General features: G+C 39.2%; 1 protein-coding gene across 1 annotated transcript; it reads left to right on the plus strand.

Annotated features, from left to right (window-relative positions):
- The first annotated feature begins 545 nt into the window (after positions 1 to 545).
- Positions 546 to 11,586, plus strand: LOC122093719 (clathrin light chain 2-like). Its single transcript, XM_042664164.1, has 3 exons — positions 546 to 1,212; positions 10,611 to 10,764; positions 10,854 to 11,586. Exons 1-3 carry the CDS (start codon positions 740 to 742, stop codon positions 11,340 to 11,342), a joined length of 1,116 nt encoding a protein of 371 aa, XP_042520098.1. The 5' UTR covers positions 546 to 739; the 3' UTR covers positions 11,343 to 11,586.
- Positions 11,587 to 13,238: the final 1,652 nt, after the last annotated feature.

A 13,238-nucleotide genomic window follows, 5' to 3' on the forward strand; every position in this document is an offset into this window, starting at 1 on the left:
AAAATGTTGGGTACGCTGACGGTATACCTAGATCTGTGTCTATCTTTCTCTCTCTTCCTTTTGAAAAAGTCTCATATGCCCCTCTTATTCCAACCCTCCCAATTGGTTGAGCTTCTAGTTTTAGAGAAGTTGGCAGCATACATAACCTCCTCCTAAAAATTAATTAGAGTCGATTTCCTAGATCTATGAGATAAGAAAAATAATTATAAAATAAATAGATTTCAACACAAAGTGTAAAACAAAGTTAAAACGATTCAGATCTACTTGTATTGTAATTAATTTTTGAAGGAAAGTTTCCAGACATTGTTTATCTGCAGCAAAGCAAAGCGAGAGTGAACAAAGTAAGAAATCGTGCTGTCCTGTGCTGAAGCGTGGGTTCTGGTGTGTACGTGTGCTATCAGATTGTATTTATTACGCAAAATTTTCAAATTAAAATAATCGGTAATTTGAAGTTGAATTGGGGACATTTTGGTCTTTTCATATTTGATTTATGGTTTTATCAAATCAGATCTCTTATCTTCTATACATACCTGCCAGTGCCGCGCACTCTTTCATCATTTTCGTGATAGATTGAAAAGTAAGAAAAGAGAGACTTGGAAGAGTTGAGAAGAAGACTCTCCAATCGGTTTTCTATCGATCGATCCATCTGTAGAGATAGAATCACAGTGAAGAAGATCAAAGTTCTTGATTCAGAGAGAGAACAACTATAGAGAGAGAGAGAGAGAGAGGAGACACAGAGATGTCGTCGTTTGATACATTCAGCAACGACGGAGATGAGGTGAGGAGCTCGACTCGCCCCTTCGACGATGATGGATACATGGGCTATGACCCTAGGTTGCCTTCCCAGAGGTATGAATCTTACTCGAATTTCGCCGCAGAGGAGGAAGGCAAGGTTGAAGACGTAATCGACGATGAACCTCCACCTTCCTCTGGTTATCATGATGGGTTCCCCGTTGAAGAAGAAGAGGTTTCAGTTCATCACGTCTCCCATTCCGTCGATGCCATCCCACCTTCTCCTGAAATCTATGGCTTCGAAGATCCGAACCCCGATTATTCGTCTTCTCCGTTCGCTGGTATGCCACAATCGAACGGAAATGGGAAGCCTTACGACATTGGTGCAGACGACGATGGTTTATTCACATCCGACGGGCCCATGCTTCCTCCTCCGGAAGAAATGCAGGAGGAAGGGTCTGCTCTTCGCGAATGGCGACGGTGAGGTTTCGTATTGTTCGATTCATTTGCCTTTTATCCTTAATTTTAGATGTCAATTGTGCTGATCCGTTGAAACTTCAGGGAATTGAGATGTGTATTGGATTTTTATTTCTTGATTTGGATCTTCCTTTGTTATTATCTTCGTTTTGCTTGCTTACGTGGTCAGATCCGTGCCTGTTCCTTTTATTATGGTTTCCAGGTTTAGGTTTTCGCGAATGTTGTTGTTTAGCTTTTTCTTTGGCTAAATCTTTGCAATTTTTTCTGTTTTTGAATCCGGAGTCTTGGTTGGTGGATCTGATTTTTAGTATTATGTACTATAAAATTGAATTCATTTATGGTCATATGGTAATGTTAAAACACCAGATTCCTCAATTTGAATGGAAAAGCAACCGTAGAAAGTGAAGAAAATAAGATAATTTAGTTCAAAGCTTAGAAAGTGACTGGTTTATAATTATCAGAATGAGCAGATATTTTGATTATTCGAACCATATTCTGCTGATCTGATACATGCTCTTCCATAAAGGTAAATCTAGTATGTTCTTTCCTTTTGTAAAGATGGATGCCCAGCTGACTTTGTATTTTCAATTTCACTTGGTTGAACTGCCATTAGAATTTGTCTTGGCTCAGGGATTTTCTGAGGATGGATCTTGGTTGTGGAGTATGAGTAAGGCCTTATCTTGTACCGACAGCTAAATTAATCTTAGCATTGCAGTTCCGTTAAGACTATCCAAATAATGCAATCTAGTTCTGTGGATAACATTCCTCTTTAAATTCTGTTTCAGAACTGTCCAAGATTAAGGGCATGATTGAAGGTGCTTACCCTTTGAGTGGAGATCCATAGCAAACCATTGTATTTCATTGTTCAGTTTTTTTAGTTTAGATATCAGTTTATGATATCCATAATCGATGGTAGGTTATAGAGGGGAGGGTAGGCTGTGATTTAGCTAGATAGTTAGATTTGTCAAGATTTGTGATTGGGTAAAGGCTTCATCAGTTGAAGGGAATTGTATTCATGGGTGATTGATAAATTCACTCAGAAGAAAACTGGCTGATCTATTAACAATGTCTGACATACCAAAATATTTAACAGATCAATCAACTTTCTTTGAAAGATCAAGAAATTCTTATCTTCGGGGCAGTGTCCCCCACCCCCCTCTTCTCCAAAAAAAAAAAAGAAAGAAAGAAAGAAAGAAAGAAAGTATTTTTATCTGGCTTATTCAAAATATAGACAGCATTATTAGAAAATGTAAGACAAGATTTATTTGTTGTAGATTTGTAGCATATGTTTGGCTGACATATGTTGAAATATGGTACCAAGTAAGATGCTTTTGTGCCATTCTTGGTGTAACCGATTGAAGGTTTTGAATGTCTTCTTGGCTGGATGATGGTGGTAAAGATGGTCGAGCTTTATACGTAAGCTGTCAAAACTTAAAACAATTATTCTAGAGCTTCTGATGTAGATCCCCATCATGGGCTACACTATTGCAGGAGGAAGATCCAGCCAAGCAGCCATCGGACCAGCCTTATGGCTGATTCGATCTCCATCTATTAAAGGCCCACTAGTGGCCAGCAAGATGGGCCCATCGATCCACTTAAGGTAAGTCAGTCCACTTAAGTGTTAACTTAATTTTAGTCCTTAGTTAAAGGCCCATTGGGCCATCAATTTATGGTTCAATAAGGCCCATTAGTGGCCATCGTCCATCGATTTACTTGTAATAAAGCCCATAAGTGGCTATTAGTTAGTAAACCCTTAGTTACCTAATTTGTATAGGTTTCTAATGTTAGTCCTAGTAGGAGTTGTTCTAATTTGTATAGGTTCCTAATGTTAGTCCTAGTAGGATTACAACTCCTAATTATAATGTGACTGCTATTAGTGTTGTTTCTACCCTCTATTTATAGAGGAGCTATTGTACTCAGAATTTCAGAATTGAATAAACAAAGATAGTAGTCAATTTCTCCTAAACAGCCGACATAGCTGTGGGTGAGATGTCTGGGCCAAGCCGAGATAGCCACTCACACCTACAGTTATCTTGGTTACCTTTCTCTTTCTCTACTTTTATTTCCTGTTATTGTTCCTTATATGCTGTGATTATCAACCCTAGGATATTCAGATCTGTCAAAGCCTGCAGAACCAGAACCAACCTTTGAAGTCCAAGTTTTGAAGATCAATCAATCTCTCTCAGCTCCCTATTCTGTGATCTGTTCAACCAGCCCTTTTAAGGGTGTATCCTAGGCTACCTAAGGATCAATAGATCCTCATCTGAAGGCCAGTCCATAAGCCCAGCTGTGGTTCTTGAAGAGTTTTCTCTATTTTCTCTCTCCAAGGTATGAAATCAAGAAACTTCATATCTTTCTCACCAGCCAACGGAATCTGTTCATCTTTGGAGGTTTTGATCTTCATATTAAGGTCTACAATCGACCTGAATTTGAGCCCCATCAGGGGAGCCTAGCTCCAGCTGCAAGTATCCCCATTAGACCCTAGCCGCAGGCTTCTCTCTCCTAGGGTTTTGTCTTTTAGCTGTTGGTTCTTGCTTTTGAATTGTTTCTTGTTAGTTTAAACATTCTTTGAGATCTTTTCCTGGTATTTTTCTGCTCCTACTGCTGTACTTGTCAAGCTAATTCAAGAGTCCTATTTGATTTGGGTTTGGGACTGTAATTCATTGGGGGTAGTTGCCTTGTGTAATCTATTTCTACATTATCTTCTATGGTTGATAGTTTCTGACATGCTTCTGCATAATTCTTGGTGTAATCAGTTGAAGGTATGGAGGGGTTTCTTGGTTTGGGATGTTTGTAATGGCTGAATTCTAAATTTAAGCTGTTAACAAATACTTTAAAATTACGGTCATTGTTAAAACCCTTTTATAGGTTTAGGGTGTTAGCAAGTTGCAGTAAATTATTAATGGAAGGAGGATAATAGCAAAATATTCCTCAGGGATATAACCTGTAGCTCTACTAATGTGGTTGATTCGAATTCTTCTTCTCACGATGATCCCACATAGTAAGGGCATGTGATGCAGTTACACGATGGACTTAGGAAAAAAAAATCTTTTTGATTTGATTTTCTTTTGTTTTAGAAACAATTTCTTTTTAAATTAGCTAGCTTCTGATTTTAAAATAGTTTCCATTTTCTAGTAGTTTCCATTAATTGTTTGATTTTTCCTTTATATTAGTCCTGTAATAGAGAAGAACTCAGTTTTGAGATTTGAAGTTTTGATTTGAAATTGGATGTTTGCTTGGCTGAAGCTTTGGCTGCCGTGACTCTCTCTTCTCCCTTCTTCTTCCCCTTCCCTTTATTCTTCTGGTTTAATCCTTTGTTATTTTCTACTGTTATATTCTGCCCTGGGATACTCTGTTCTGGGCGATAGCATCTGGTCCAGAAGAAAGCTTCGCTGAAGCTTTAGCTCCCATCGTTTGGCCCTAGCAGTTGGGTCGAAGGTAGCTTGTGTCTAGGCAATACAAACCCAAAAGCAGCTCCTCCAAAGCTTGCTGTTGCTGTGGAGAAATCCAAGCCAGACCTGGATTTGAGTTCCGCGATCGCCAAGCCCAGTTGCAGGTTCAATACACGTTCAGTTCTGGAATGTCAAGGGCTTCTGGTGCTAGAATCTTGGAAGACAAGTAGCTGTGACCTCTCGCTGGAAATTTCAGGCCAAACCAAGAAGTATTAAAGGAGTTCACTCCTTTCTTGTTTCTATGTTCTACCGCCTTTGTGTGGCTGTCGTGAGGTTGAAGAACACCTCTTCAAGTAGGTTTAATTCCTTATTTCTATTAAATCCCAGAATTACCCTCTCTTTTGTTTCTATTCCCACTTTCTTTATTATTTTTTTTTTCATTCCAATTTTACCCCTTTGTTCACTTACTTTACCTTCCCCTTTCCCTTCTTTTCATGGCCTAAAGTTTTAGTAAATTACAGTTCTGCCATTACTTGTTAGAAGCTCCCTCTTATTTACAGAATTGCCATTCTCTTTGATACTTGATTAAAAATTGTGCTATTTATTCATTAAGTGGGCCCTAAACGATCCGATTTCAGCCCTTTGGAATCCGGATCCACATCAAGTGGTATCAGAGCAAATTTTCCTACAATTTTTTAACCATGACAGGTCACATCATCAATGCTGAGTTGCACAAATTATATCGTGAGTTAGCCGAGAACCAACAGAATACTGATGCTAGGCTAGAGAGGACTGAAACCAAGTTTGACAAATTTATGGAAGAGATGATTGCCTTTATGAAGAGGTCCGACAAACGAGCTGAAGAAGGATCCTCTACATAACCTCCTCAGTTCAACACTTTATGGATTGAAGATACACCTCAGAGGCAGCAACTTGATCCAGTTGTTCTCCAGGATGTTACCCGGCAATTTTCTGACAGAGATTATGGCATCAAAGTTGAGGTTCCCGAGTTTAGTGGTGAAAAAGGACCTGAGGAATTTTTTGACTGGCATACCAAAGTGGAGAGAATTTTTGTGTATAAATCTCTTCTAGACGTGAAGAAGTGTGAGCTCATCATTACCAAGTTTATTGGGTATGCATGTTCATGGTGGGATGATGTACTACATGCAAGGTTTGTCAGAAGACGTGGACTCGTTTCCAATTGGGAGGTCATGAAGCAGATCCTAACTGAAAAATTTGTTCCTCTTAATTATGAAAAGGTAATGTTCCATAAATTACTTAACTTGCAACAAGGGAACAAAGATGTGGATTCCTACACCCTCGAATTCCACAAACTGTCTTCAAGGTGTCGATTTCAGGAAACAGACCAACAACGGGTGATGCGATATATCAGTGGGTTAAGTACTGAGATTCGACTTGAGTTGGCTAACACTGATTTCAGGTCTGTTGATGTGGCAGCAGCTCATGTCAAGACATTGAAGAGAAGTCCATTTATTGGAAGGGTATGCTCAAGACTTCTTCAGTTTATAGATCTCCACCACGTATGGAGGAAAAGAAGCTTGAAGCTCGCAGAGTTGAAGAGAAAAGGTCAGAGTTCAACAAGGATAGTGTTGGGGTGAAGAATATCATATGCCATAGTTGTGGCGAGAAGGGTCACTATTCTAACAAGTGTCCCAACATGACTCGTTTTGTGAACGTAGCAGAGAAGCAGCCAACAGAGAAGAGTGAAGATGAATCTCATTTATATCCTTATCCCCTCGAGGACAATGATATTGTCGATGATGAAGATGAGGATCTAGAAGTTCATTTAGCTAGCCTTTCATCTTTTTCGAATAGACTAGTTGATAAGGCTCCTCTCTTCAGACAGAAGGGTACTCTCCTACACGGCTCCAACCATACTGATGTTTATGCAGTTGTTGATACTGGGGCAGAAGCAAACTTCATATCTGCTGAATTTGTTTGGGCACACAACCTTCCACAGAAGCAGCTTTTCAGGAAGATTCACGTTCGAGGTTTTGGACCCATAGCTCTAGAAGAGGCCACTGCAGTTGTTCGAGTATACTTACAGTTTGGGCCGATACAGTACCATGTCACCTGTTTGGTCACCCCATTGGCACACTGCGACATTCTTCTAGAGCGACCTTGGTAGCGACATGCATACATTCTCTATGATGGTGCACGGAACACCATCAAGGTGAAGCAAGGAGGTCGTATGTACTTAATGAGGTCACACGCATTATCAGACATGCCACGTCGTCGATTGACTCCTGCTCTAGTGACACGTCAGCCTACCCTCCCTCCTCATGGTGTTATGTTCCCATCTTTTGCTTCGAGGTACGTGCCACCTCATCAACGAGCAACTTACAAGGGTATCTTAGGAGCACAACCTAACTCGACGGAGTCGAGTTCTTTTAAGACCGGGAGAGCTGATGCAGTTCCACGATGGACTTAGGAAAAGAAAATCTTTTTGATTTGATTTTCTTTTGTTTTAGAAATAATTTCTTTTTAAATTAGCTAGCTTCTAATTTTAGAATAGTTTCCATTTTCTAGTAGTTTCCATTAATTGTTTGATTTTTCCTTTATATTAGTCCTATAATAGAGAAGAACTCAGTTTTGATATTTGAATTTTTGATTTGAAATTGGATGTTTGCTTGGCTGAAGCTTTGGCTGCCGTGACTCTCTCTTCTCCCTTCTTCTTCCCCTTCCCTTTATTCTTCTGGTTTAATCCTTTGTTATTTTCTACTGTTATATTCTGCCCTGGGATACTCTGTTCTGGGCGATAGCATCTGGTCCAGAAGAAAGCTTCGCTGAAGCTTTAGCTCCCATCGTTTGGCCCTAGCAGTTGGGTCGAAGGTAGCTTGTGTCTAGGCAACACAAACCCAAAAGCAGCTCCTCCAAAGCTTGCTGTTGCTGTGGAGAAATCCAAGCCAGACCTGGATTTGAGTTCCGTGATCGCCAAGCCCAGTTGCAGGTTCAATACACGTTCAGTTCTGGAATGTCAAGGGCTTCTAGTGCTAAAATCTTGGAAGACAAGTAGCTGCGACCTCTCGCTGGAAATTTCAGGCCAAACCAAGAAGTATTAAAGGAGTTCACTCCTTTCTTGTTTCTATGTTCTACCGCCTCTGTGTGGCTGTCGTGAGGTTGAAGAACACCTCTTCAAGTAGGTTTAATTCCTTATTTCTATTAAATCCCAGAATTACCCTCTCTTTTGTTTCTATTCCCACTTTCTTTATTATTATTTTTTCATTCCAATTCTACCCCTTTGTTCACTTACTTTACCTTCCCCTTTCCCTTCTTTTCATGGCCTAAAGTTTTAGTAAATTACAGTTCTGCCATTACTTGTTAGAAGCTCCCTCTTATTTACAGAATTTCCATTCTCTTTGATACTTAATTAAAAATTGTGCTATTTATTCATTAAGTGGGCCTTAAGCGATCCGATTTCAGCCCTTTGGAATCCGGATCCACATCAGCATGAATATTGGAAGAATTTTCTATATTCAAATGCAAAGATAGATGTAGGGAGCCGCAACCTTATACAGTTAACTCCAACCACTAAAGAACATGATAAGCTGATAGTCCAGCCCGTAGGCACAATGTAAATGACAAGGATGACTAATGTAGTACTGAAAACAGTACCAAACCGAATTGGAAAATAGGAACAACGATCCAGATTAGAGAGAAACTTATATAACAGAATCTAACCAACAGATGGGTCTGAAAAGAAGGTCAAGTACTCCTTTTAAAGGTTGAATTCTTTGCGATCGCACATAAGGGAAGAGCATACCACAATAGGCAGCAAAGGCAAAGCTTTTCGTTAATCAAAATCCACGTACAATGCTGGACCGCTTACGAACTTATATAGAAGACTCAAAAGTAACACTAAAAATGAATGGCTTAACCCAATCCTTAATTAATTAGGTAACATAAATTAACTAGGAAATTGTAATAATAAAGAAACTGAATTAAACAGGACTCTAACAAAACTAATGAAGTAAATCCTGTATGCCTAGCCAGTAGCCTCTACACACATTATAGCCTATAGGCTCATTACGATGAAACACATAGGAAGGACTCTAACTCACAGATGCATACAATTTCTCATTTGACAGTGAACCCTGTACCTTCTTGTTGATGACAAAAAAATGAACTTTCCTAATAAAAGACAAAAAATGAACTTTCCTGATAAAGGAATTGAAAAATTTCCCTATCTATTGTTCCGAGGGTGATCAATAACAGCCGTAAACAATCAAAGGCAAGGGGCTTAATCCTAGGGCACAATATTAAGGCACAAAGTCATTTGTGCCTGTAATTAGGCATGGGCCATCTGAGAGCGTCCTCAGGTCATAGTAGCTGCATAGAGATGGTTAGTTGGGTCAGGTTGTTGTTTGTTTACATAGTTGTTAAGGCATCGCCTAGGCATTCAGGTGGCTCAGCCTGGACCGTCGCCTTGCTAGTGTTGCCTTGAATTTTTTTCCACCTTGATTGCCTTGGCGCTGTGGCAACTATGTTTTTTTTTTTTCTTCCTCCAACCTGGAAAGTAAGGTTACTGTTGTGTCAGTAGTTTGGATCAATTTGTGGTAATAGGTCTTAAGATCAGGCCCTTGTTTCTTGTTGGTTTAAATTAATTTTGGTGTGGTTCAGTACTTCAGTCTTTATTGTTTGATTCAGAATACTGGTCTGGGTTTTCAATCCCAAGTCCTGATCCAAATAGGATTTATTTACCCTTGGGGGGGGGGAGTAAGTAGATCAGCGCCCAGCCTCTGTGAATAAGGATACATTTTCTCACCTCCCCCCCCTTTTGGTGAAAGAATTTTCTGCTTCCATGGAGACTTTTGTGGTTATGCATGTTATGCCATGGAAAGCCTTGAGTTTTACTAGGTACAATTACAACCAGCTCAAAATACTGAAAATTGAATCATCATTGCGATTACTAAGCATGCAACTTCTCATTAATTTTTATTCAGTCCCATGAAAACCTGATCACCATCTCCTTATTCTGCCATCAGACTTCTTAGAACTGCATCTATCTGAAAAGAAAAAAATTAAAAATATTGCAGAACTTCTAACCAAGGTTTAAAACCCGAAATCGGATATTGGATCAGCCTTCATAGGTAATTAGATTGGAATAAGATGGAATCAGTCAACTAGAAAATGGAATCCGGAAGAAGCAAAGATTTCCACAGGTCTGTATTTTTTGGAGTTTTTTATTCAAAAATCTTGTAGATCTTACTACAAAAGGTAAGTTTCATTGATTTTCTACTATTTTACTTACTAAAAGAAGGAACAAATGTCAAAATAAATTGAAGATTCAAGTGCATTCATGGATGATTCAAAAGAGGGGCTTGGAAATCGGGCATAATCTGAATTGGGGTTGACCACCAAGTGTAGGATGTGCCTTTTAAGATTATGTTCGTTGTTATTTCCTCTACAATTTGATTAGAGGATGCTACCATGCTAGAGGTACTTTTGTTGAGTTTGTTTGCATATCTTGTGCACTTGAACTGCAGAAATATTTTATAAGTTGCCATTGCACATAGTGGTTACCCCAAACCCCAAAATTTCTTGTCCATTTCCTCTGATCACCAATCGACTAGGTTTATTTTGTTGATTCTTTTGAGTAATATATCTGGTGATCCCCACTGGCAATTCTTTTTCTTTATTAAAATCGTTTTGGGCACAATTGGTACAGTTCGAAACAGTTATGCCTCTGACGTATGTACCCTTAGCCTTGAACCTCCTTTCCTTTGGATTTTAGATTCAATAAATTCTTTTATTTCTTTTATCCAAAGTGAAGAACAAAGGAAGGGAAATAGAAATAAAAAATAATATGTAATCAACTGATTGCTAACTAGCAATTTTTTGAATCCCGATACTCATTTAAATATCTTGCTTGTATGATTTAGTTTTGTTTCCCTAGACCCTCATTTATCTCATCAATTAAATATTTGCATCTTTGGGTTTGCGTGGATATCCATTAATGGTGGTTAACTTCGTGTCAATTGGTCCCAGCCAAAATGCCATTCATCTCGAGGAGAAGGAGAAGAGGGAGAAGGAGATGCGGGCCCAGATTATCGAGGAAGCTGAAGAATATAAACGGGCTTTCTATGAAAAAAGGATACTTAACTGTGAGACTAACAAAGCTAATAATAGAGAAAGAGAGAAGGTAGAACTGCTGAAGGAATTTTCTCCCAAACTGTCTGTTTTTAGAATCCACATTCATTTTTATTAAGATGAATATGTGTTTGTGCACAGCTTTACTTGGCTAATCAAGAGAAGTTCCACAAAGAGGCGGACAAGCAGTACTGGAAAGCAATAGCAGAGCTTATTCCTTACGAGGTCCCCAATATTGAGAAAAGGAGAGGAAAGAAAGATCAAGAAAAGAAACCATCAATTGTGGTCATCCAAGGTCCAAAGCCTGGGAAGCCCACTGATCTTTCGAGGATGCGGCAGATACTCGTGAAGCTGAAGCACACACCTCCACCTCACATGATACCTCCCCCACCTGCACCTGCGAAGGATGGTAAGGAAGCCAAGGATGGGAAAGAAGCCAAGGATGGGAAGGATGTCAAAGGTGGAAAAGATGCTTCACCAACTGCGGTGGAAGTAGCAGCTAGAGACTCACCTGCTGCTAGAGACATTGCCATTAATGGCACCCCAGACTTATCCACTCAGGAGGCTCCTGCTGTAACCAAGGACCAGCCTGCCGCAGTGCCCGAGCCAGAGCCAGCCACCACTGCTTGATTGTGATGGCATAAGATGGGATTTTCTGTCCTTTTTCCTCAAATTTTCTTATATTTTTATTTTTCCATGAATTGAATCTTCTATTGCTTACCATATCTTAACATGTCATTCATTACTAGAATAAACAAGGTAGGACTAGATCACTTAATGATTTTTGCAGTTTGGGCTATCTGAAGATTCTGAACCGTAAAGCTACTTTTGTTTTCTTCCAGATTTTTTTATGGGAGTAAGGGATTGAAATTTACTTCTTTGTATCTTTGTACCTTTGTACCTTTTCTATTATGTTTTGGAATCTATTTGTTGGAACAGGAACTCATTGTCTAGAGGTTTACTTCAAGAATCAAGAGGGTAAAAAAAAAAGAGGGTTCTATTTTTCTTTGAAGAATGAGGTTCCAAGGGGTAAAACAATTTTCCCTCACGGTGCACCTAGTTTTCCACATGGCAGGTTGGACAGGGTTAGTATTTTGTGGACCCCAGTCCCCTACTTTACATGTTCAGTTTCGGCTGAATCAAAGTCGGCCAAGTGGCAAGAAATAGCACCGAAAAATCCAAGCTACCAAAGTAGCACGGAGGGTATATGATTGAATAGTCTGAAATTTGACCATTTCCTAAATATCTCATTATTATATCACCATTCCACGATTTATCAAAAAAAAATAAAAATCACGATTCCACGCGGGACAGCTACGTGTAATTTATAGATTCTACAGTGGGCTCTGCAGTCCTAGGAAACTGTTACTGGGGGCTTATTGATGTATTAATAGTCTCTTTTTGGGGATGTGTTCAATGCAAATAATCGAACAGGTGGTTTCAACCCTGGATGATTCATGTGATTGATATTGTACTTGGACAAGTCCTTTGAAGAATGGCAACCAACAGGCTTTACCAATTTACCACAATGGTACCTTCTTTTGGAAAGGGTACCATTGCTCTAGATTGAACAATGCATTTATAATCAGATTGTCCATGTTAAAAATGATTAGATGATTAGTTCATGTTTGGTTAAACAGTTCGGAAACTCACGAGTTTGGGTAACAGTGAAAGTTTCACATTTTGTTTGGAAATGCCTATCTGGGGCACAATTCATGCAGGGCTTGCAAGAGATCCATATGAACTGGGTTCAGTTGTGGCTTTTGTGGTGAACAATTTACACATTCCTGTAACCATTCAGCCCTTTGAAGGATGGGTAACAGAGTGACCGCGTCGTCTACACAGGAATAATTTTGATGCTGAATGTAAGAGGCATGGATTGGTAAATTTTTGTTTCTCTCCTGAGGATGGCAACAGGATTCAACAAACATTCCATTTAGTGCCAAGCCAAGCTGATATTAATAGTTGGAATCCACCACCATAGTTTTTAAGGCACTGGTAAGGTGACACCTTAGCAGCCCCTTGGTGCTGATGCGGTCTAGAGATGGTAAGGCAGTGCTCCGCCTTTTGTGAAGTGGCGCCTTATAAAACATTTTAAAATTACTTGAAAAAGATTCTAAATATAGATTTTTTATTGGTATGTGTATGGTTTTGTTAACACTTGAGATGTATGGGATCAGCTTTACTCCATCAAAAATAACCAAAACAAACAAAACAAAAACACGATTCACAAACAGGGTTTGGATTTTGTCAATGGTTTTAAGAAAGGGCTTTGAGAAGGAATCAAGGAACAAGGAAGAGCCATTGATCCAAGCCACCATTTTGCTCTGGCAGCGGTGAGCTTCATTCTTCTTTGACGGGAGTAGAAATATAGTGGATGACCTTAGGACTTAGGCACTCATTTTGGCATCATAGAGGTAAGTATAATAAATACTTGTATTTTTTATGTCTTCTTTGCTTTATATTTATAATTTTGTTTCATAATTATGTATTTATATTATAAATTAATATATTATGATGATTGAT

Source organism: Macadamia integrifolia, chromosome 11, assembly GCF_013358625.1.
Source record: "Macadamia integrifolia cultivar HAES 741 chromosome 11, SCU_Mint_v3, whole genome shotgun sequence".
In the NCBI taxonomy this organism is placed as follows: Eukaryota; Viridiplantae; Streptophyta; class Magnoliopsida; order Proteales; family Proteaceae; genus Macadamia; species Macadamia integrifolia.